The sequence below is a fragment of the Halichondria panicea genome, chromosome 12, assembly GCF_963675165.1.
Source record: "Halichondria panicea chromosome 12, odHalPani1.1, whole genome shotgun sequence".
NCBI lineage: Eukaryota > Metazoa > Porifera > Demospongiae > Suberitida > Halichondriidae > Halichondria > Halichondria panicea.
Genome location: NC_087388.1, coordinates 1057017 through 1078012, shown reverse-complemented (window position 1 = coordinate 1078012; position 20996 = coordinate 1057017). Strand labels below are relative to the sequence as shown.

At 41.2% G+C, this 20996-nt stretch overlaps 2 protein-coding genes across 3 annotated transcripts; one reads left to right on the top strand and one right to left on the bottom strand.

Moving 5' to 3' along the window:
- The first annotated feature begins 200 nt into the window (after positions 1 to 200).
- LOC135344837 (uncharacterized) lies at positions 201 to 5284 on the top strand. 2 transcript variants are annotated; one of them, XM_064542123.1, is made up of 2 exons: positions 201 to 469; positions 662 to 5284. In XM_064542123.1, the coding sequence occupies exon 2, from the start codon at positions 3103 to 3105 to the stop codon at positions 5041 to 5043; it is 1941 nt and encodes a 646-aa protein (XP_064398193.1). In that variant the 5' UTR covers positions 201 to 469; positions 662 to 3102; the 3' UTR covers positions 5044 to 5284. The 2 variants fall into 2 exon arrangements, with proteins under 2 accessions (XP_064398193.1, XP_064398194.1); XM_064542124.1 differs by having other exon boundaries at positions 623 to 5284.
- A 2620-nt stretch (positions 5285 to 7904) lies between these two features.
- LOC135344745 (uncharacterized) lies at positions 7905 to 20937 on the bottom strand. Its single transcript, XM_064542000.1, has 4 exons — positions 20802 to 20937; positions 9048 to 13534; positions 8709 to 8984; positions 7905 to 8536 (listed from the first exon to the last, which is right to left on the bottom strand). Exons 2-4 carry the CDS (start codon positions 13516 to 13518, stop codon positions 8268 to 8270), a joined length of 5016 nt encoding a protein of 1671 aa, XP_064398070.1. The 5' UTR covers positions 13519 to 13534; positions 20802 to 20937; the 3' UTR covers positions 7905 to 8267.
- Between the last annotated feature and the right edge of the window lie 59 nt (positions 20938 to 20996).

Genomic DNA, 20996 nt, shown 5'->3' with positions numbered 1-20996 from the left:
ACAAACCATGAATAACCTCTGCACACAGTAACAGGTGGCTATGCATGTGACTACATGTACTCATCAGCGAAAACCTGAATGAGCCAATTAGCATAATCATTGATCGTCTAACAAGCTGTCTGCTAAACTTAACCAGCACCACTGCGGGACGTATATTAACGAAAATCATTATGTATAATAAATCTCACATACCAGCTAGGTGAAAGCTAATAATAGTTTTATACTGAAACACTAGCTGAATTGTGACTAAACATTACAGATCATGAGCCTATGCAGTTCTAGTGCTGTCTGGGATTCTAGTTACATTTTCAACTTCCTGTTTGGCTTAGTTTGCACAGTCAAGCCCCTCCCACACTAGTACCCTAGATTGAAGAGTTTCTCACAAACATGCAACCAAGCAGAGGGTGAAACTGCAAGAGTTTGACACACCATAGGACGTACACTAGAGACAAACAAAAAGTGCTGCAAGGTAAATCTAAACCCTCATTGCTGCTTGATAATTAACGATTGTTACTGTATTAAAGTTGTAAGTATAGTATTAATTAAAGGTCACTAATTGGATTTCTCCAAACTTCTCTTGCAGTAGTTTTTAGTGTATGTAACCTTAAAACGGTATTTGCAGGGAGGGGGGTCAACTTTTATTTTCGCCAATTTTGCTCAGAAGTAGAGATACAGTGCTCTTGTGTAAGCTTCGATACCATCGGTGGCTCGTTCTCGAGGTCAACGCACAGCTGGCCTCGAGACTTGTATCTCGGACGGAAATAAAAGTTGACCCCCCCCCCCCCTGAAAAGCTTACAGACACTAAAAGTATTCTGCAAGGTCAAGTGGTTCCAGCCTCCTCTGGTGAGAAGCTATATGCATGGTTGCGAGGAAACACCAACAACTCCAACAAAGGTGTGCTGAGCCTGTCGAGTGCATAATTATATAGGTACCAATATTATGTATTAAACAAGTGTATAGGTTGTATGTTCCTAGATGTATGCATGCAAAATGACCCGGCCTTCGAACACTTATTATAATTTTTATGTATTAGTAAAACCAGTAGGTTTTACATAGGATTGGCAGTGGGTTTGCCTGTGTTTAGCAATATTTCAATTATTTTGACTCATGTTCAAACTGTTCTATCTCTGCAGGGAAAGGCCACATCAAGAAACTGGCTGAACAGATAGTTTATTTAGCCTTTTCTCTCTTTGTATCTCTCATTTCATAATCCATAAACATTTTAATGAATGAATATTTTCATTTTAAAAATTGCACTATTTCGACGTTTCACCGCTCTTTGTCTGACTGACTAAGTAAGTAAGTAAGTGAGTAAGTTTCTTGCCCAGCATTTACTCCAAGTACAGCCATCTCCAGGACATTCTGCACAGGGTTTCCAAACGACTACAACCTGGATTACAAAGCGCTTCTTCAGATTTGCGATTGCTTCCACGAGGCAGATGACCTCTCAGTCTCTATTTCTCTTACCTAGACAATTCCGCCATCTTTAATGACTCAGCAATTGCTTTGTGGCCAATAATAATAGATAGGCGTGGCTAATAAACGGTGCGCCTAAAATCAGTGCAGCAGTGCTTTTCCAGAGCCTGAGGTGTTCCTTTTCTTCACACTGTTTAGCTCTAGCTCCCTTTCTCTGACAGGCATGCTATATGCACTGGCTAGATATCATGCTCTTAAAATGGCTGTCATTTAATACTGATTCGCAAATTCAACATAATTATCAAGCAATAAATTATTACTCATTATACTATAATTATTAGTCCAGAGATATTCGAGAAGATATCTGATTAGTCCTGTCTTCTAGTTCTTGTACTGCCTCTTGACGTTCCACTTATGCATGTCATGATACGTAAACTGTACTGAAAAAGAAAGGGAATCCGACTAGAAAAACATTTGCAATGTGAAAAATTGCTAGGATTGGCCAGGGGAACCACAAAAAAGCGTGGGAACAAGAAATCAGACGAGAGCATAACTCCAATCCGTTACAACGTCATGAACATGTACAATACATAGTATATTAAATAATAGACTGTGTTCCAGATCCACCTATCAGCTTCCATCCACCACATCATTCCATGCAGTCACCAGTACGGTCCGTGCATGTTACTACGCATGGATGGACTGTGTGTACCTGTGCTCAACACTGCATGTATTAGGAACATCAATTCATCACAAATCATCATGATTATGTGCCCCACATTCTAAAATGGGTGTATAATAAATATATATAGGGATTGGTCATCACTCCACCAGTAAAAATTGCGTGGCATATTGGCTGGGAAAACATGGGAAAACTACCAGTATACATGTGATTGACGTTGTAACGGATTGGAGTTATGCTCTCGTCTGATTTCTTGTTCCCACGCTTTTTTGTGGTTCCCCTGGCCAATCCTAGCAATTTTTCACATTGCAAATGTTTTTCTAGTCGGATACTGTGAGAGACTGGAACTAATTATTATTATCATTTTTGTGATTAGTATGTTTTGTGCGTGGGAGGTCAGGTGACTGACCTCGTGTTAGAAAGAGACTAAGTAGAAAAGAGAATTGTGTTACTGGGAGCTGATTTTAAAGTAGGTTACCCTATGAAAACTAAGCTGATTTTAAAGTAGGCTATCTACGAGAGCAAAGTAGGCAACACAGAGTTGCTCGGTTACATATTGGTGGCAGCGGTGGGATTCTTATCTACTGGTTTGGATAGACCCATGATCTATGAGTGGTAAAACTCGGACAGGAACGATATACAAGAGAACAACACAAAGCGAGGATCAAGGCATCACAAGTACCGCTAGTGCTAGTCAAAGTCAGACGGACATGGCAGAGACAGGCGAACTAACGGTTATGCTGAAGGCCCTTCTAGAAGATCGGAGAACTCTAGAGGCTGACTTACGAGAAGAACGCAGAGTTCGGGCTGAAGAAGCAGCCAAGAGAGATGAAGACATGCGGGAGCAGATGGATTTGCTATGCGGATTAGTTGAAGCACACGGTGAGGGCGGCGGCGAACGGAGGGCGGCGGCGAACGGAGGGCGACGTCCCAGGATCCGAAGGTCGCCAAGCTCACAGATGCAGACGACATTGAGGCATACATAGTAACTTTCGAAAGACTAATGACTGCTTATGAAGTACCAGCGAATCGCTGGGTGTTCAAGCTTGCTCCTCAATTGTCTGGCAAGGCCCAGCAGGCCTATGCGGCTCTAAGTGGGGAGGCTGCGGCAAACTACACCCAAGTGAAAGAGTCCATCCTTCGTAGATACGACGTCAACGAAGAAACGTATAAGAGGCGCTTTCGAACAGCGTCAGTGAGGACTGGCGAGACTGTGATGGAACTACGAGTGAGGCTGGAGGACCTGGCCAAGAAATGGTTGAAGGAGTGTGACACTGTGGATAAACTGCGAGACGCGGTGGTGTTGGAACAGTTTTTAAATTCATTACCAGCGGAAGTGAGAGTCTGGGTCCAAGAACACAAACCCAAAACCAGCGAAGCAGCGGCTCAACTGGCGGATAACTACCTTCAAGCCCGACAAGACTCTGTCGTGAGTGAAGGGTCGTCAACCCCAAACCCTATTGTGTGTGCAAAGTGCAACAAACGAGGTCACAAGGCACGGAACTGTAGAGTTGGAGTGGATGACAAAACTAGTTCTCCCCCACCTAGGACGGAAATACCTAAGAGGGATCTGAAAGATATTACCTGTTTCACGTGTAATCAGAAGGGGCACTATGCATCCAACTGTCCCTCAAAGACGAACCTTATGTGTGTGGAACGAAGGAGTAATTTTCAAGGCGAATCAGAACTGACTCAGCACACGATGGAGCCGAAGCCTGGAATTTTCCAAGCAGGGACTATCGAAGGACACGCAGTGACGGACGTTTGCTTAGACACCGGATGTACTCGAACAATGGTACGAGAAGATTTAGTCCCAGTGGAAAAGTTAATCGAAGGCGATTCGATTGCGATATGTTGTGCTCACGGGGATACTGTGGTGTACCCCCTGGCTAGAATTCAAGTAGAAGTTAACGGGACTACACATAAAGTGGAGGCAGCTGTGTCGAAGACACTGCCACTATCGATGTTGATGGGTACCGACGTACCAGTACTACCAGCACTCGTTGCAAAGAAACTGGGTGACTGCCAAGAGGCAGACACAGCCTGGGCGGTCATGACACGAGCCAAGAAGAGAGCTCAAGATCAAGCAGAAGCCACTGACCGACGCAACGAAGAAGAGTGTGGAGTACGTCCCAATGCGGTGTTGACGGGTGGCTGTGAAGACACTACTAACCTACCTGATTTCGAGGATGATCTGTTCGGTGTCGTACGGGAAAAGAGTTTATTGACTAGAAGTGAAAAACGTGCTCAACGCCGAAGGTATCAGCCGATTGACGAACCAATGGAAGAAACTAAACGAATGTGTAGTGGGGCGGAAGAAGTTCAGAAACTCCAACAAGAAGACGTGACTCTTGAAAGTATACGGAAGGCCGCAGATAACCCCGCTTTAACGGGTGGGGGGTTCTTCAAGAAGAACGGTCTGGTATACAGACGTTGGCTTCCTAAAGGAAGACCAAGAGGAGATGAGGTGGAACAACTTGTGTTGCCGTTGAAGTACCGACCCGAGGTACTGAAGCTAGCCCACAAGACCCCATTTGCTGGCCACCTTGGACGAGACAAGACCGTGAATCGGATTAGTCAGAGATTCTATTGGCCCACGATGTTTGCCGATATGCGGAGAGTGGTGAAGACGTGCCACGAGTGCCAGAAGACTGCTCCAAGAGGGCGATTTAAGGCGCCCCTACCCATATTTTCAGAGCCATTCCGAAGGATCGCAATGGACATTGTGAGACGAATCCAAGCATTTAAGGTGTACTTGTTGGGCCGACATTTTATGGTACAGACAGCTCTGACATGGCTACACCGGCTGAACTCTCAATTGACCCGATGGCTCTACAGCCGTACAACTTTGAAGTCAAGTATCGATCTGGAAAGTCGAATGGGAATGTGGACGGTCTCTCGCGGGCGTTTGCACCGTAAAACTAATTCCCCTAGTTTCACGTAAGAGAAGGGGGGAGGTATGTGAGAGACTGGAACTAATTATTATTATCATTTTTATGATTAGTATGTTTTGTGCGTGGGAGGTCAGGTGACTGACCTCGTGTTAGAAAGAGACTAAGTAGAAAAGAGAATTGTGTTACTGGGAGCTGATTTTAAAGTAGGTTACCCTATGAAAACTAAGCTGATTTTAAAGTAGGCTATCTACGAGAGCAAAGTAGGCAACACAGAGTTGCTCGGTTACATACCGTATAGCGCGAAATTTTCGAGGCACTTATATTTCGTGGAATGGCCTCTAAAAACCATTTCGTTGCACAATGTTCGCGGAATGACTGCTTACCGGAAGCCACGCCTTTAAATATTTGCACGATAGCAGGTAATTCTAATTAAAGAATAATTTTCGTGGACTTAATTTTCGTATAGAATTCTAACCCACGAAATCCGCGAAAATTAAGCCCCTCGAACATTTCGCGCTATACGGTATACAGTATAAAAAATAGGACCATGTTTGAGCGTTAAATACACACATTTGCGATCAATGCATGTACGTCAAGTTTTAGTGATAACAGTATAAACGTAATATTCAGCCATGAATTATTATAATTAGCAGCATGGTTGAGAGGTATTTGCATGCATGGTTTCCCCTTCCCAACTGAAACCAGACATCCTCAGGAAACAAGACTGCGGCAAATGGTTGCGACCATTATGTTAAGGAATTTCCGTAATTGCTACATGGTCATGACATAGGAAAACTATATTATATATAGCTTTATTTAGTACAAAAATTGGTTGGGGAAACAATGACTGATAAGAATTGAGGTAACCAAATGATACTATAAATAATTGCGGTATATAAATAGCTATGCATGCATGCGTGGTGTATTGAAAATAATTATAATTTAATTGACAAGGTAATACCATATAAATTCTGAAGTTCTAAGACACAAACATGGTGACGTATAACAATAGTTATATAGGTGCAATTGAACGTAGCTACAGGTACATTTACTTGTCCTGATACTAAAGTTCTCAGATATATGAACTGATCATAAGTTGCCGTCTGTCTGGTTTCCCATGCACTTCTGCAGTATGATGAGTGCTTGTTTGGTCGGCTCTGCTCCTCTTGTCTCTCTCTTGATGCTCACAATGTCTTCAGAAGTGAGGGAGAGGGGAGAAGCAAGACACTGCCATCGAGAGCCAATGATGGCAGCAAACGATTGGAGAAAGTCCTTGCCAGGACAGACAAATGAATTGCTTTTGAGGATTTCTCTTGTAGAGTTACGTCTATAATAGCAATTTTGAAATCGTAAACAGCACATAATAAATGAATGAGGTACTTACTGTGTTCTTGTGAGACTTGCTTTTCTTTCTGGGACAATCCAATTGAAGGTTGACTGAGAGCATCAACCAACATTTTCCAGGAGAGTTTCTGAGACAACCACGGTCAAAATACTCTTTTCTTAGCAATTTCACCAAGGAAGATTAACAAATCTGTATAAGCGACACGTCTCGCATGTGACAATATTAAAGATATGTTTGCATGTGTGTGTGTGTGTTTGTGTGTGAAACTTACTCCAGTAAGATATGGTCCGTCTTGTTGGGCTGATCCAATCTTTTATCGGAGAGGAGAAGCATCGTCCTTCTTTATCCATGACTCGCTCAGTGCCTTCTGCTAATGTTTTATCAATGAGGTCTATATATGAGAATATTTAGGTGCATTTCTGCATTTTTTTAAAAGATATTGCTCAGATCAAGAAGGTACAGCCAGCATAGAACTTCATTTTTGCTTCAACTACCTTTGAATAAATAGTTACAGAGTTTTGGTACTTCATTTTGGATGTCACTCGATCCTTTAATACAATCAGTTCTTTACTATCAGCATCTTTGAGCATATCGACAAAATATTACCTTGACTCCGTTTTTCATAAGCCAATGCAAGATCGACCAGTTGACCAGACATAACAGCGAGGATTGGCAGTGTTACTGTATACATCCACAATCAAAAAATCGGAAGCTGTAGCGGACTTGTTGGCATGCTTTGTTTTAATGCAGCAAAGTTGTGAGAGAGATGAACGATAAGCACATAAAGAAATTGTGTTGGGAAGAAGTCTAATCTGTCACCATCACATTTAGCATACCATCCCAAAGTAATTTTACGGATTTAGGCCATTGAATTTCCTCGAGCTTGAGATCATAGTTATAGAACAGGGAAAATATTTTCGTTAGTGGCACTTTCTGTTCGTACTGGCCCCGAAGTGAGTTGAGAAAGAGTGTAGTCTTCTTCTTCCATGCACGTACACATTCTCAATTTCTTGACAGTAATGCAGCTTAAGTAGACTTTCCTTTGTGATGTAACTCTGGTAGTACTCTTTCCAGTATAGTGATTCTGGAATAATGCCTACACTGAGCTTAAGTTGATCGATGAGTTTGTTGAGGTCTGCTTTAGCATTAATGTGAATGTTGATGTAACTCTTTTCGGACAGCAGTGTAATTTCTATGTGAGAGATAAGGAAGCGCTTACTTTGCAAGCTGGAACGTATTTCAACAATCCCAGGAAAGAGAGCTTGTCTCCGTGGAAAGTTCGATGGGGGATGATAATTCTAAGTAAGTTCTTTATGTCTGATTGGAGGTACTTAGTTCGCACTTACAAATCTTATTCAACAACTCAAATAGTGGCAACTGTATTTAGTTTGGAGAGGATCGCCCTCATCAAACCTCTTCAACTACTGCTAACGAATCAAACTCTGATTAGAGGTTCCTTGTTTACGACAGAGCAAGAGCAACACTTTGCAAATCATCAATGTTGGAGCTGTACAGAACGTTTGTACATCGCTATACCTATATAGCTGCGCAGTTACTGTACCAAAGTTACTTGGGGGAAGCATTGACAGTAAGAATTGACAATAAAAGAAACTAGTAGGCTAACAAAATTATGCGATTCGTATGGTGCAAAAGTGTGATTTGATGAAGTTGGTATGGTGCATTGCATTTGCAGGGCAGTATGCAAATTAAAAGTGCAGTGTAGCATTATTGTTGCTTAAATGTAATAACATGAATGGCAAAGCATAGTTCAGTGACACAAACAATAATTAAAGGTGATATATTTTGGTAAAAAGCTATATAGGTGCATTGATAACGTATAGCTACGTCCATTAGCTTTAAAAGGCCGCCATTGCATGAATATGGAACATATAGCTAAAATTTCTGCTGTGATAAATGAACTAACTTTTCTCAAATATGAAACACAGAGAGTGTACAGAGTTTCTCTCTCAACTGACCATAAGTCGCCGTCTCCCTGGCTGCCCACTTCTGTAGCATGACAAGTGCTTGTCTGGTTGTCTCTCTCTTGATGCTCACAATGTCTTCAGAAGTGAGGGAGAGGGGAGAAGCAAGACACTGCCATCGAGAGCCAATGATGGCAGCAAATGATTGGAGAAAGTCCTCGTCAGGATGGAGGGATGAATTGTTTTCGCAGAGGATTTTCTCTTGTAGAGGCACATCTATATAATTATAATTATATATACAATTTACGCATAAAGAGGCAGTATGCATAATTATGCTTATAGCTTAGCCTCGTTCCCAGGCCAAATTGTTGCTGATTGAATGAGAACATCCGATATAAAAGCGAAAACTTGGCCTGGGAATGAGGTATAATGATTGTGAGGTACTTACTGTGTTCTACTGAGATTTGACTTGCTTTCTGGGACAATCCAATTGAAGGTTGACTGAGAGCGTCTACCAACACTATCCAGGTGGGTTCTTGTGACATCCACAGTTGAATTACTTTTTCTTTCTTAGCAATGCCATCAGGAAAGGATGCTTCATTGTCAATGTTATCTAGTTTAATCCAGGAAATTAAAAGATTTAGTCCTAGCAGTTTCCATTGAGTACCTAATACTTTTTTCAAAGCAGAACGAACCAAGAAGGTATCCATCGGAAACAACAATTCTGTGAAAGTGTACAACAACAATTATAACAATTAAAGATGTATGTGCATGCATGGGTACTTACTCCAGTAAGATATTGGGCTGATCCAATCTTTGATCTGAGAGGAGAAGCATCGTCCTTTATTGTCCACGACTCGCTTAGTGCCTTCTGCTAGTGCCTTTTCGATATCGATTAGAGCATATTTAGGTGCATTGCTAGCATTCGTAAAAGGTTCATCCTTAAGGTTGCTCGGATCAAGAAGGTAAACAGTTGGCACTATACTAGCACAGAATTCAACTTTTATTTCGACTACCTTCTGAATAACTAGTTGCAGAGTGTTGGAACATTCAACTTTATCTTCAATGTCACTTCTTGCTAGTACAATCAGATCTTTACTATCAGCGTCTTTAGGCATATCGACAAATACCTCCACTCCATTCTTCATAAGCCAATGCAGACCAGTCGACCAGACACGACAGCGAGGATTGGCAGCACATACCTCCGCAATCAAAAAACTATTATCACTAGAAGACTCACTTACTAAAGAGGGTCTGTGACTTGTTGGCAGGTTTTGTTTTAATGCGAAGTTGTGAGAGAGGTGAACAATAAGCACATGGAGAAATCTTGTTGGGAAATAGTCGAATCTGTCACCATCACATTTAGCATACCATCCTAAAGTAATCATATCACCTTCGGATTTTGGCCATTGAATTTCGCCGAGCTTGAGATCACATAAAGCAGGAAAAAATAAATGAAATTTCTCTGTATTGGCAGTGTTTGTTGGGACTGGCCTAGAAGTGAGTTGAGAAAGAGTGTGGTCCTCTTCCACGTACAAATTCTCAATTTCGTGACAGTACTGCAGCTTAAGTAGACTTTCTTTAGTGATGTGCTCTGGCAGTACTATTTTCAGTAGTGATTCTGGAATAATGCCTACGCTGAACTTGAGTGGATCAATGTCCTTGGTGAGGTCAGCTCTAGCAGACTCTGAAAAAAGTTTTTTGTGCACATCTGATGTGAATATTGATATCTTGAGAATGATTATGTGGTTCCCAATGGAGTCCCCTTCTCTCTCTATCACCATTAGTAGACCCAAATCATGTAACTCTCTTATGAGAGTGTATAGTAATGAAGAATTTAGTGGCAGCGGAATTCCAGTATCTTCTATGTGAGAGATGAGGCAGCTCACTTTGCAAGGAATGTGTTCAAAGTCTTTTTTCAACAATCCCAAGAGAACACTCGTCTCTGGAGAAAGTCCGATGGGGGATACATTTTTCGAGAATCTCGAGTGCTTTGTAAGTTTCTTTATGTCATTCACTACAGCACCTCGTTTACGACAATCGAGAGCAATACTTTGTTCTATATAAAAATCATCAATCTTGGAGCTGCTACAAAACTTTTGAGATACACTGTCAAGCACATATAATACTCGTTCCATTGACGTTATATTAATGACATCAGCATGGCTTCCCACTGGTAGGATAATTGTGTTTGAGAATTGTTTAATATTGTATGATAGAAATGAAAGCCAATAGCTGTATTTAGTGGCAGCAGCTTCTTCACCTTTACTCAAATCACAAATTATCAAATATATATTACTTCCTTTCGATGTGTTGATTGACTCCATGATTGCAGCGTGTGAGGAGTAGTACTCGGAATTACCAGCAAAATCATAGAGTATCATTCTTCCATAAGCACTACTGTCATAAGTACTTGGAACAATGCCTGCAGTGTGAGGGGCAACAGTTGATGTGCTAAAGTAGCTAAAGAAACCTTCTTTTTTAATAGTTTCAACAAGCGTGGACTTCCCTGCACCTGAATGACCTACAACAAATATTCTGGTGAGGTTCTTTACACCACCAAACTCCTGCTGAGCAAGTTTGTCTAGTTGCCGGTAGATTGACTGGATTTCAGAATGATCATTTTTGAAAATGGTAATGATTTCCTGACTTTTCTGAGCTTTAGCTACATCAAGGGCAGTCTCTTCATACTTATTTCGCACAAAAAGGGGAGCATTGCATTTCTGCAATAGTAAGCGTGCACAATGAACTTGCCCATATTTAGCTGCAGTGTGAAGAGGTGTGTTGCCATCATTATTAACTTTAAACACTGTCCAGCACTGGTATTCGCAAAGCACTGTTCTGAGCTTCCCTTCTTCAGTATACCGTGTACGACACAAAATATGAAGAGGTGTGTTCCCATCGTTGTCTCTGATTGTTGGATCCACCTTATATTTTAATTCTAAATTGTTTAATGTTTCTATATGGCCATATTTGCAAGCATAATGAAGCAGAGTTCGACCATTGTAGCCTCTTATATGTGGACTGCAATGGAACTCTTCAATCAGAGCATGAAGCACAACCTGGTGCCCACCTTTAGCTGCTAAACACAATGGGGTAGAGTTCTTATTGTTAGTGATATTGGTTTCAACTTTGTGATTTCTGATCAGGTGTTTCACTGTTTCAACATGTCCTTTCGAAGCTGCAATATGTAGAGGTGTGTTTCCTTTACAATTTCTATCTTTGGGACTGAGGCCATATTCCATTACCAGTTTGTCTATAAGTTTTATATGGCCACAATCACATGCTTGGTGAAGAAGAGTACGATCACTGTAATTTTGAACATGACAACTGCTGTTAAATTCTTTGACTAACGCATCAAAAACATGGGCATGACCACTAAGTACAGCTAGCATCAGTGGAGTACTCTTCGTTTTATTAATGCAATCAACATCAGCACTGTGCTTACTGATCAGGTGTCTCACTGCTTCAACATGTCCATTTATGGCTGCAATATGTAGAGGTGTATTTCCTTTACCATCTCTATCTTTAGGATTAAGGCCATATTCCATTACCAGTGCATCTATCATTTTTGTATGGCCACCCTTGCATGCGTGGTGAAGAAGAGTACAGCCGTTGTAACTTCGGACATGACAACTGCTGTTGAATTCTTTGACGAACGCATCCAAAACATGGGCATGACCACTAAGTACAGCTAGCATCAGTGGAGTACTCTTCGTTTTATTAATGCAATCAACATCAGCACTGTGCTTACTGATCAGGTGTCTCACTGCTTCAACATGTCCTTTCATGGCTGCAATATGTAGAGATGTGTTTCCTTTACCATTTTTATGTTCAGGATTAAGGCCATATTCTGTTACCAGTGTGTCTATCATTTTTGTATGGCCACCCTCGCATGCATGGTGAAGAAGAGTACAGCCGTTGTAACTTCGGACATGACAACTGCTGTTGAATTCTTTGACTAAGGCATCCAAAACATGGGCATGACCACTAAGTACAGCTAGCATCAATGGAGTACTCTTCGTTTTATTAATGCAATCAACATCAGCACTGTGCTTACTGATCAGGTGTCTCACTGTTTCAACATGTCCATTTATGGCTGCAATATGTAGAGGTGTATTTCCTTTACCATCTTTATCTTCGGGATTAAGGCCATATTCTGTTACCAGTGCGTCTATCATTTTTGTATGGCCACCCTCGCATGCGTGGTGAAGAAGAGTACAGCCGTTGTAACTTCGGACATGACAACTGCTGTTGAATTCTTTGACGAACGCATCCAAAACATGGGCACGACCATTCAGTGCAGCTAGCATCAATGGAGTATTGTTCTTATTATTAATGGTGTAAATATCAGCACTGTGCTTACTGATCAGGTGTCTAACTGTTTCTACTTGTCCTTTCATGGCTGCAATATGTAGAGCTGTGTTACCATCGTTATCTTTATCTGCGGGATTGAGGTCATATTCCATGATCAGTTTGTCCATTAGCTTTAAACAGCCACCAGTGCATGAATATGGAACCCCTTTTATTACAGCATAATGCAAAACTGAGTGCCCATATTTGTCTTTCACAGAAAGGTCCATAACATGTTCTGAAATAAGACTCTCCACGAGTAGTACATGTCCTCCAAAGCAGGCACAGTGGAGAATAGACAAACCACGGAAGCCCTTAATATTCAGGTCTGCTTTCTTCTCTGTGACTAACCGACCAATCAAGTCTTTGAGACCAAGTGATGCAGCTACAAACAATATAGAGAAGCCTTCATCATTATAATGTTTGAAATCGATACACTGATCAAGAAAGAATTTGGATATCATCAGCATAGTTTTCTCCACTGCTTCAGAATCATTGTAATACTCAAACAAGACATCTTCAAAGATTTTAGAATGATGTGAATCAATCTGACTACAGCTAAAGGAACATGACTGTCTTCTTCCATTAGAGAGGCGTCTACCAAGCATTGATAATAGAACCAACATGATAATTATTTGCACATGTTTGTTCTTAGCAGCAAAGAGCAATGGTGTATTTCTGTCATTATCAATAGCTCCTATGTCAGCACCAAAATCATTGGCTAGTGTCCAAACCGTATCGAGGTGACCATTAGCACATGCGAGATGAAGAGATGTTTGGTTGTGTGAGTTTCTGGCATCCAATTCATATTGCTTTGTTATCAAAAGCTTTCTGACTTCATCTAAGTCCCCACGGCTTGCAGCAGTGTGTAGGGGAGTGTCACATGATTGGCTGTCATCAGCCATTTCCACGACTACGGCACTGATGAAAAATAATTTAAAGTGTTATACTATATAGAGTAGCTTTTACAAAATTATACAATTTAATTGTGTTAGTGAATTATCGCAAACGATATGCAAGCACGTACGTTACAATCCTGCAAGGCACGAGTGACAGTTACTAGGCACATACTAGTGATAATCATCATCAGTATCCATGGGATAAGCTAGGATAATGCATTTATTGTTTGGAAACCAATTCTAGTAAGTGTACTATAGTAAGTTGCTGTGTCTGTTACGCAAGATCGAACAACAAATTAATTATTAGGCACAGATTACCGTTTTTCCTGAGGAGGATTTGCTGTTAGAATATAGCATATGGAACGCCGTTTGCAACAGAATGCATCTAGAAAAAGTGGTAGGTAAGGTGCTGAGCAAGAGAGGCAAGGAGCGTCCCGCGCGGTAGAGCGCGAAAATCAAGAGTTACGCCCTTTTGACATCATTTCCGGTGGGTGCGATATCATGTGACATTAATAATTTTTTTAATTAGGTGTGGTTTGCATTGCACAGGTTCCTTGCACTCTATACTCTATTATGATATTATCCTATGGATACTGAAGATTATCACGAGTCTGTGCCAGTAACTGCACGAGTGCCTGCAAGGCACGAGTGACAGTTACTAGGCACGGACGAGTGATAATCATCAGTATCCATGGGATAATGCATTTATTGCTTGGCAACCAAAATGCAGGTTGAATCTGCGCATGTGCAACATGCGGTTGCTTTATCAACCAGAAGAATGCGTAGCAACAAAATTGAGTTCTCCCAGTTGAAGACGAGTTTAAGAGAAAGAAAACAGCTAGAAAGACAAAGAAATAAGACTCTAGAACACCAAGAGAGCTTGCAGAAGGCTACTTAAAGATTTTGTAGAGAACAGACAAGAAAAAAAGACAAGAAAAACGTTGACAACCAGCAACCCGTTTTGAAAATGGATAGTTCTGAAGGATAAACAGCATGTGCTTGCTTTCTATCATGCTCCAGTGGCTCCAGTGTATCAGAAGAGGAAACATGCACCGCTATAACTGAAGAAAAGTGTGACAACCGTTTTTGAAGCCAAAACGACTTTATACAAGCCTGAACAGGCTTATATGGTGGTGCAGTACACTTCTACATGTGCAATACTCCGCTCAAAGCACCCACTCCCAACACTGATGCCTGTTTGATGCATTAAATATGAATACTGACAACCTCCTGACCCTCAGCTTCACTGCAAAAAGAGCACAGAAGTGATACAGAGCATCAGAAAACAAGAAAAGAGACTGATAAACATTGCAATGCATGATTATAAGTGTGTAAACTATGTTTTTCTTGTTCTCTCACTGCTGAAAACGTTTTATTCTAAATAAGAATCACTTCCTAGTGTGCAATAACAAGTGTGCAATAATACTTCTGGGTGTGCAATATGGAAAAATATCTGCACAGTCGGTGATGAGTCGCTTCCTGTGCAATTTGAATGTAAAACGCTGATGTCAGCACTTATTAAAAAGCAATAAACTGATTTATTTGTCGAGTCTAGTCTGCACTGCAGTGCACAAGTCAAGCTTTTATCAAAGACAATACTGTAATAGATAGGTCTACAGCTACTCAGTTAGCTAGAAGAGTGACTTCCACAGCCAATGAGTGAGACACAAAGTAATTATTTGTCCAAGGTCAGGGGGGTGCTTGAGCACCCTCTGCTACCTGCTAGATCCGCCCCTGGAATGTAACTGGCGTGTGCATTTGATATGATCTCAATTTTTGACAATTGATTTTTAACAATTGATTTCGAGTAATCTTTGACAATCCATTTTCTACGATTGATTTTGGACTTATTTAAAATCGATTGTAGTTGATTACAGATAATTGGTGTTTAACCTATCCCTAGCTAGATTAATGAAACCAAGAGTTCATTAGGAAGAGTACGCAACTCCACTTAAAACCATAGGGGGCGTTTCTCCAACCTCACGTCGCAACCACATGCTGTTGTATAAACTGTGAAATCAAATTTGCAATGACATAGTGATGATTGTGATAATTATCACTAAAGTTATTCATACAACTGCCAGTAGGAAAGGCAATGAGTTACTAATTTTATTCATTGCCTTTCCTGCTAGTTGCGGTTACTACAGCCAGTATCTGTGACGTCAGATTTGAGGAATGCTTTTTGTGTACAGTCTATTGGAGTTGCGTACTCTTCCTAATGAACTCTTGGTGAAACTTATCGATCAAGATGAATTGCATGAACCGATTCATGGGACGATAGGATTAACCAGAGACGTCAAGGATAACAAAAGGTCTATGACAAGCGCTTCATAACCGACTCAGAATCACATCTAACTTTTATCTGGCCCACATTATATATGTGAATTAAAGGATATATTAGTTTAGAAATCGGCTGGTTCTATGGTGGTTTCACTGGCTACTTCTGCTTTGGTGTAAGGATAGCCAAAATCTAATTCTACCATGTTCTTTTTGTATGCGTTGAAGCATAGATTGAAAAGGAAGGGGATTGGAAACGACCAGGCCTCCCTGTGTAAATGGTTGAAACACTCCGCGTTATGATTTCGCGCTCGCGATTATTTTTGTTTTGACCGTACTCTGGTTGTATTTCAACTGTTTCTAGCTCTCCTATCCACTAGCAATCACTCAGAGGCTGGGAGGTTACTCTAGAGAAGTAAGTTTACACCACTGACAAGCTCTAACTTGTCTAAGTCCGCTGTCTTTACTCTGTTTTTAGTTTTTGTTGAGTATAGCTTGAATTACTCCATGTCAACTTTTCTCTTTCCCTGCTGCGAAGCCTAAACAGCAAAAGACATTGCTTGACTTGGTTATTATGTATCTAAGTGCTATATAGAATGGTTTCATGCCATGGATAAGCTTTACTGTTCATAAACGTTTGCAGTATAGTCCTTCAAACTGCTTTAGTATACTTTTAGACACACCACGGGCCTTGACCTCTCACGACTTCATAGTAAGGGCTATTCCTTCTTTTATAGCATTTATTACCCGAGGCGCGTGGGCGGCCACGGGTATAGTATAGTAGTCTGTTTGTTTGTTTGTTTGTTACCCGAGGCGCGTGGGCGGCCACGGGTATAGTAGTCTGTTGGTCTGTTTGTTTGTTTGTTTGTTTGTCACAGGTATATCTACTCACCTGGATGCCACAGTGCTGCATTTACAGCATAGATAGCCTTCACACAACAATATCTTGGTTTAAATAGTGGCAGATTTTGATGTTAAAGCTTCATTGTCGAGCAAAAGCTAAGAAGCTTGAAGCAGCTATAGTAGTCGAGCGCCGCCGCCCTCCTTGAAGGAGGTCGGGAATCAAGCCTATCCACAGTTTTGTTCTGGCCTGTTACGAAATAGTATCATGAATATCATTCATTCTATGTGGGTGCTAACCAATAGCGATGAATATCATTTATTAAAGTGGGTGTTGGCCTCGCCTCTCAGTCAATCCAATGTGTGCAAAATTCACACGTGGTACAGTTGAGTGGGTGTGATCAATCCCCTTGAGATACTGCAATCTGATTGGAGCTGGTGGAATCGTTGGATTTCCAACAACAGAACAAAACTGTGGATAGGCTTGATCCCCGACCTCCTTCCGGGCAACGGTAGAGGGCGGTGGCGCCCGACTACAGCTATAGCTAGCTACACGTGGCCTTGATTACGTAGTTGCAGCTGAAGTGATCCGTACCAGGAACAATTGATGTAGAAAGCTAAAATTGTGACTGGTTGTTGGCTGACTGGATCCTATACTCCAGCCTGGCAGGAGCCATACCTCTCTAAGTCTAACACTCCAGGCTTCTTTGCTGTGATCCCAGTCCACAGTGCATGTCTAATGTGACATGTATACCACTAGCACTCAAAGTTTCAGTATGCCTCCAGTCTGGTTTAGTTTTATTGCTTTTGAGTTGCTCTTGCTAGTCATACATGCTACATGCACTGCATTATCACTCTTCTGGTTTCTTTATTATCATGTCACCAGCCGAGGGTTTGCACTTTAGTGCTCTAGTTTGTTTGTTTGTTTGTTACGAGTATATCTACTCACCTGGATGCCATAGCGCTGCGTTTGCAGCATAGGTAGCCTTCACAGAATAATATTTTGATTTAAATAGTGGCAGATTTTGATGTTAAAGCTTCTTTGACGAGCAAAAGCTAAGAAGCTTGAATAAGCTTGTGACTAGGTCTGCTTACCTGGATGTTCTAGCACTGCGTTTACAGCATGAGTAGCCTCCACACAACAAGTTAGTACTTTTGATAGTGGCAGCTTTCGGTGTTAAAGCTCCTTTGTCTAATAAAAGGGAGCTTGAACAGAACTTGCACATGCGTTACTTATAACTGAAGTGATCCTGTACCAAGAATGATGGAACAGGGACACTAAAGTAGAAAGCTGTATAACGTATAGCGTGTAATTTTCGTGGGGCAAAATATTCGTGGTTTTTGTGGTTGGAGGTCTGACCACGAATATTTTACCCACGAATGAAGCGACCTTGCCTACCTTTACCTGCAGTGCAAGCTCCAACCACGAAAATATTACCCACAAAATGTCTCAATATTGCTGAACCACGAATATTTTGTCCCCCGAAAATTACCCGCTATACAGTATACCAGGAACAATGGAACAGGGTCACTAAAGTAGAAGCTTGAATTATAGCTCCTGCTGCTGACTGGGATCCTACTCCATACAGAACCTGGAGCCATACTTCTCTGAGACTCCAGGCTTCTTTACTGTGATCCTAATCCACAGTGCATATATCTATAGTACCACTACCTGTTCTCAAATGTTTCAGCATGCCTCCAGTCTGGTTTAGTTTTATTGCTCCTGAGTTGCTGTGCAAGTCATACATGATAACAACATCACTATATGCACTGCATCACTATATGCACTGCATTATATTTCTGGTTTCTTTTTAATCATGTCACCAGCCGAGGGTTTGCACTTTAGTGCTCTAGTTTGTTTAGTGATAGTGGTTGCGTTGCTTAGTCGACCTTTTAGAGCTATATTCTTTTTACTTTTTAGAATATTCAACATTAAAAGTGATCAATTTCACCATTTCTATGTACAGCACATTGTATGGCAGCCAAGATAGGTAATGAGCATGCTGACTATAAAATAATCCCTTTGTAGTTTTAGCCACGCCCTATAACGCGGAGTGTTTCACGCAAAAATTTTCGTTTCCAATCTCCTTCCTTTTCAATCTATGCTCACAGTAAATGAATGATTGCAAGTAATAATAGGGGACCCTGGCTGTACAAAATCCTATATCTGAGGTGGAGAATGGTATGGCAAAAGCTTGTCAATTGCTGTACCATCGGGAAGCGATTGTTTGTTGCTGAAGCTACTACATGTTTGGCCCGAGGGTTGTTCATAGATTTCAATGCACTGGAGATGTGTCGCTGCTTATAAAGCCAGCCCAAGGGAGCACTGTCTAGATGATCTCACGATGAATTGAAATGATTTGTGAAAAGCTGACTACCTAAACTTCAGACCCAATTGCTTCAGATTACTGGTAGATCTAAAGTGCTGTCACATTATGCTGTCTACTTAAACGCCTAGGATTCACTCGAAAGAAGGCTAAACACATCAATACAACGCTCTAAAAATAGATGTAGGTCTTGCAGAACCTTTACATGCAATTTGAAACTGTGAGCATCCAGCTCTGACCATCACTATATGTACACATACCTGAGGTCAATTAGTGGTACATTTCTTTTTTTGTTTTAAATTTTTTAAACTGATATTTCAAGTGAGGTGAAAAGGTTGTATACAAGATACAAACACTAGGTTACTGAATATTGAAGTGTTGTAGGTGCTGTACATATAATAATTGCAACACCCACTCAACCTACAGTGAGTGGGTGTGGTTTGCGCACGCATTAGGTGTGTTGCTGAAAAAACAGCCCAGTCAAATATTGAGCGGCGGATGGACCAGAAACAGAACTACCTCTTGTTGTGGCCTTATAGTGTCATTTTGTTCGTGCATTATAATTCACTTTTAGCTGGCTAATTCTTAGGCCTGACAACTTACTCTATATATGGACTGCAATCCAATGAATTTCACTGAAATGCATGAATTACCGGTCGTATACAGCCAGTGCTTTTCAAGTATCACAATCAAACATTAAGTTGAATGTTGAAGGAGTGTGTATACTCACGACTCACACCACTTGCACTAAAACCACAAAGCTGAGTCTAGATCTATATGTGGCAGCTGTCAGTGCCTGTCACAGAGTTGTGGTTTAATGGCTTGATATACCCTGTCACGTGTGTGTGCGCGCACAGCAGGGTAGAGTGAATGGTGTGTGTGTGTGTGTGTGTGTGTGTGTGTGTGTGTGTGTGTGTGTGTGTGTGTGTGTGTGTGTGTGTGTGTGTGTGTGTGTGTGCATGGGGCACAAATATGAGCTAGACACTTTCATGGACTGCTTTAACTGCTGAGACTGCATGGTTGAAAAATAATGAAGCTACATGTACTGATAGTTGAAAAACTAGTAGGCAATCTTCGAAGGCGACAAAAAAACACAGTCTTTTTTGCTTTATATATACCGTATATGCCGCCTTTATACACAAGAGCGGCCTCTGGTCAAATAATACGGTAGATTCACCCCGATCACGATCATTCCCCATAATGTTAAGATTGTTAGTTATCGTATCCGTTTTGCTGCTGTGTGATGAAGCTCAACGCACAGGGTGAATGCTCTACTGAGCATCTTGTTGTGTGAGTACTCACGTCAACAATCAACTAAATAGATTAGACTGGCGGCGACAGCCGCCCGAGCGTGTAGCGCGAGCGACTGGCAAACTGCCTATCAGTCACTCGTCTCAGCGGAAGTGTAATAGATCGTATGACACTACTAAACATGAATATTGTTATAGATAATGTGGTTAAATTTTGCTATGAGATTCAGCTACTATGGAATGCACTGAATCCCCTGAAGTGTAAGTGCGGTTACAATTACAGGGCTAATATGACGTTGAGCAATCTGATAGGCTGCAATGCTCGTTGCAGCTGAGACGAGTGACTGATAGACAGTTTGCCAGTCCCTCGCGGTACACGAGGGGCTGTCGCCGCCAGTCTATAAATAGATACTGTATATTGTTGGTGAATTACAAATTTCACGGGAGGTTTTACACTCAAACAGAAGCTTAGGTGAGAGGGCTGGGCATTTATGGTATAACTATAATTATTAGTAATAGATCTACTGACTTACAATTAACTTACAGGAAAAATAATTTATTATCAAACTGTTGCAAGCTGCAATGAGGGTTTTACCTTGCAATGAAAAGCACTTTTTGTTTGTCTCTAGTGTACGTCCTATGATGTGCCAAACTCTTGCAGTCTCACTCTCTGCTTGGTTGCTTGTTTACTGATCTATACTTGTTTGTTTATACTATACTATAGTGTGGGAGGGGTTCGTGCAAAATAAGGAAGTTGAAAATGTTAACGGTGTCAGAGGAATGAAGACTT

Excerpts from the sequence above, each read along its gene's own strand:
- LOC135344745 (XM_064542000.1), bottom strand. The coding sequence starts at position 13,518 with ATGGCTGATGACAGCCAATCATGTGACACTCCCCTACACACTGCTGCA. Across the intron at positions 8,985-9,047 it reads CAGCCCAATATCTTACTGGA|AATTGTTGTTTCCGATGGAT; the intron begins GTAAGTACCCAT and ends ACACTTTCACAG. Across the intron at positions 8,537-8,708 it reads TCAAATCTCAGTAGAACACA|ATGTGCCTCTACAAGAGAAA; the intron begins GTAAGTACCTCA and ends ATAATTATATAG.
- LOC135344837 (XM_064542123.1), top strand. The coding sequence starts at position 3,103 with ATGACTGCTTATGAAGTACCAGCGAATCGCTGGGTGTTCAAGCTTGCT.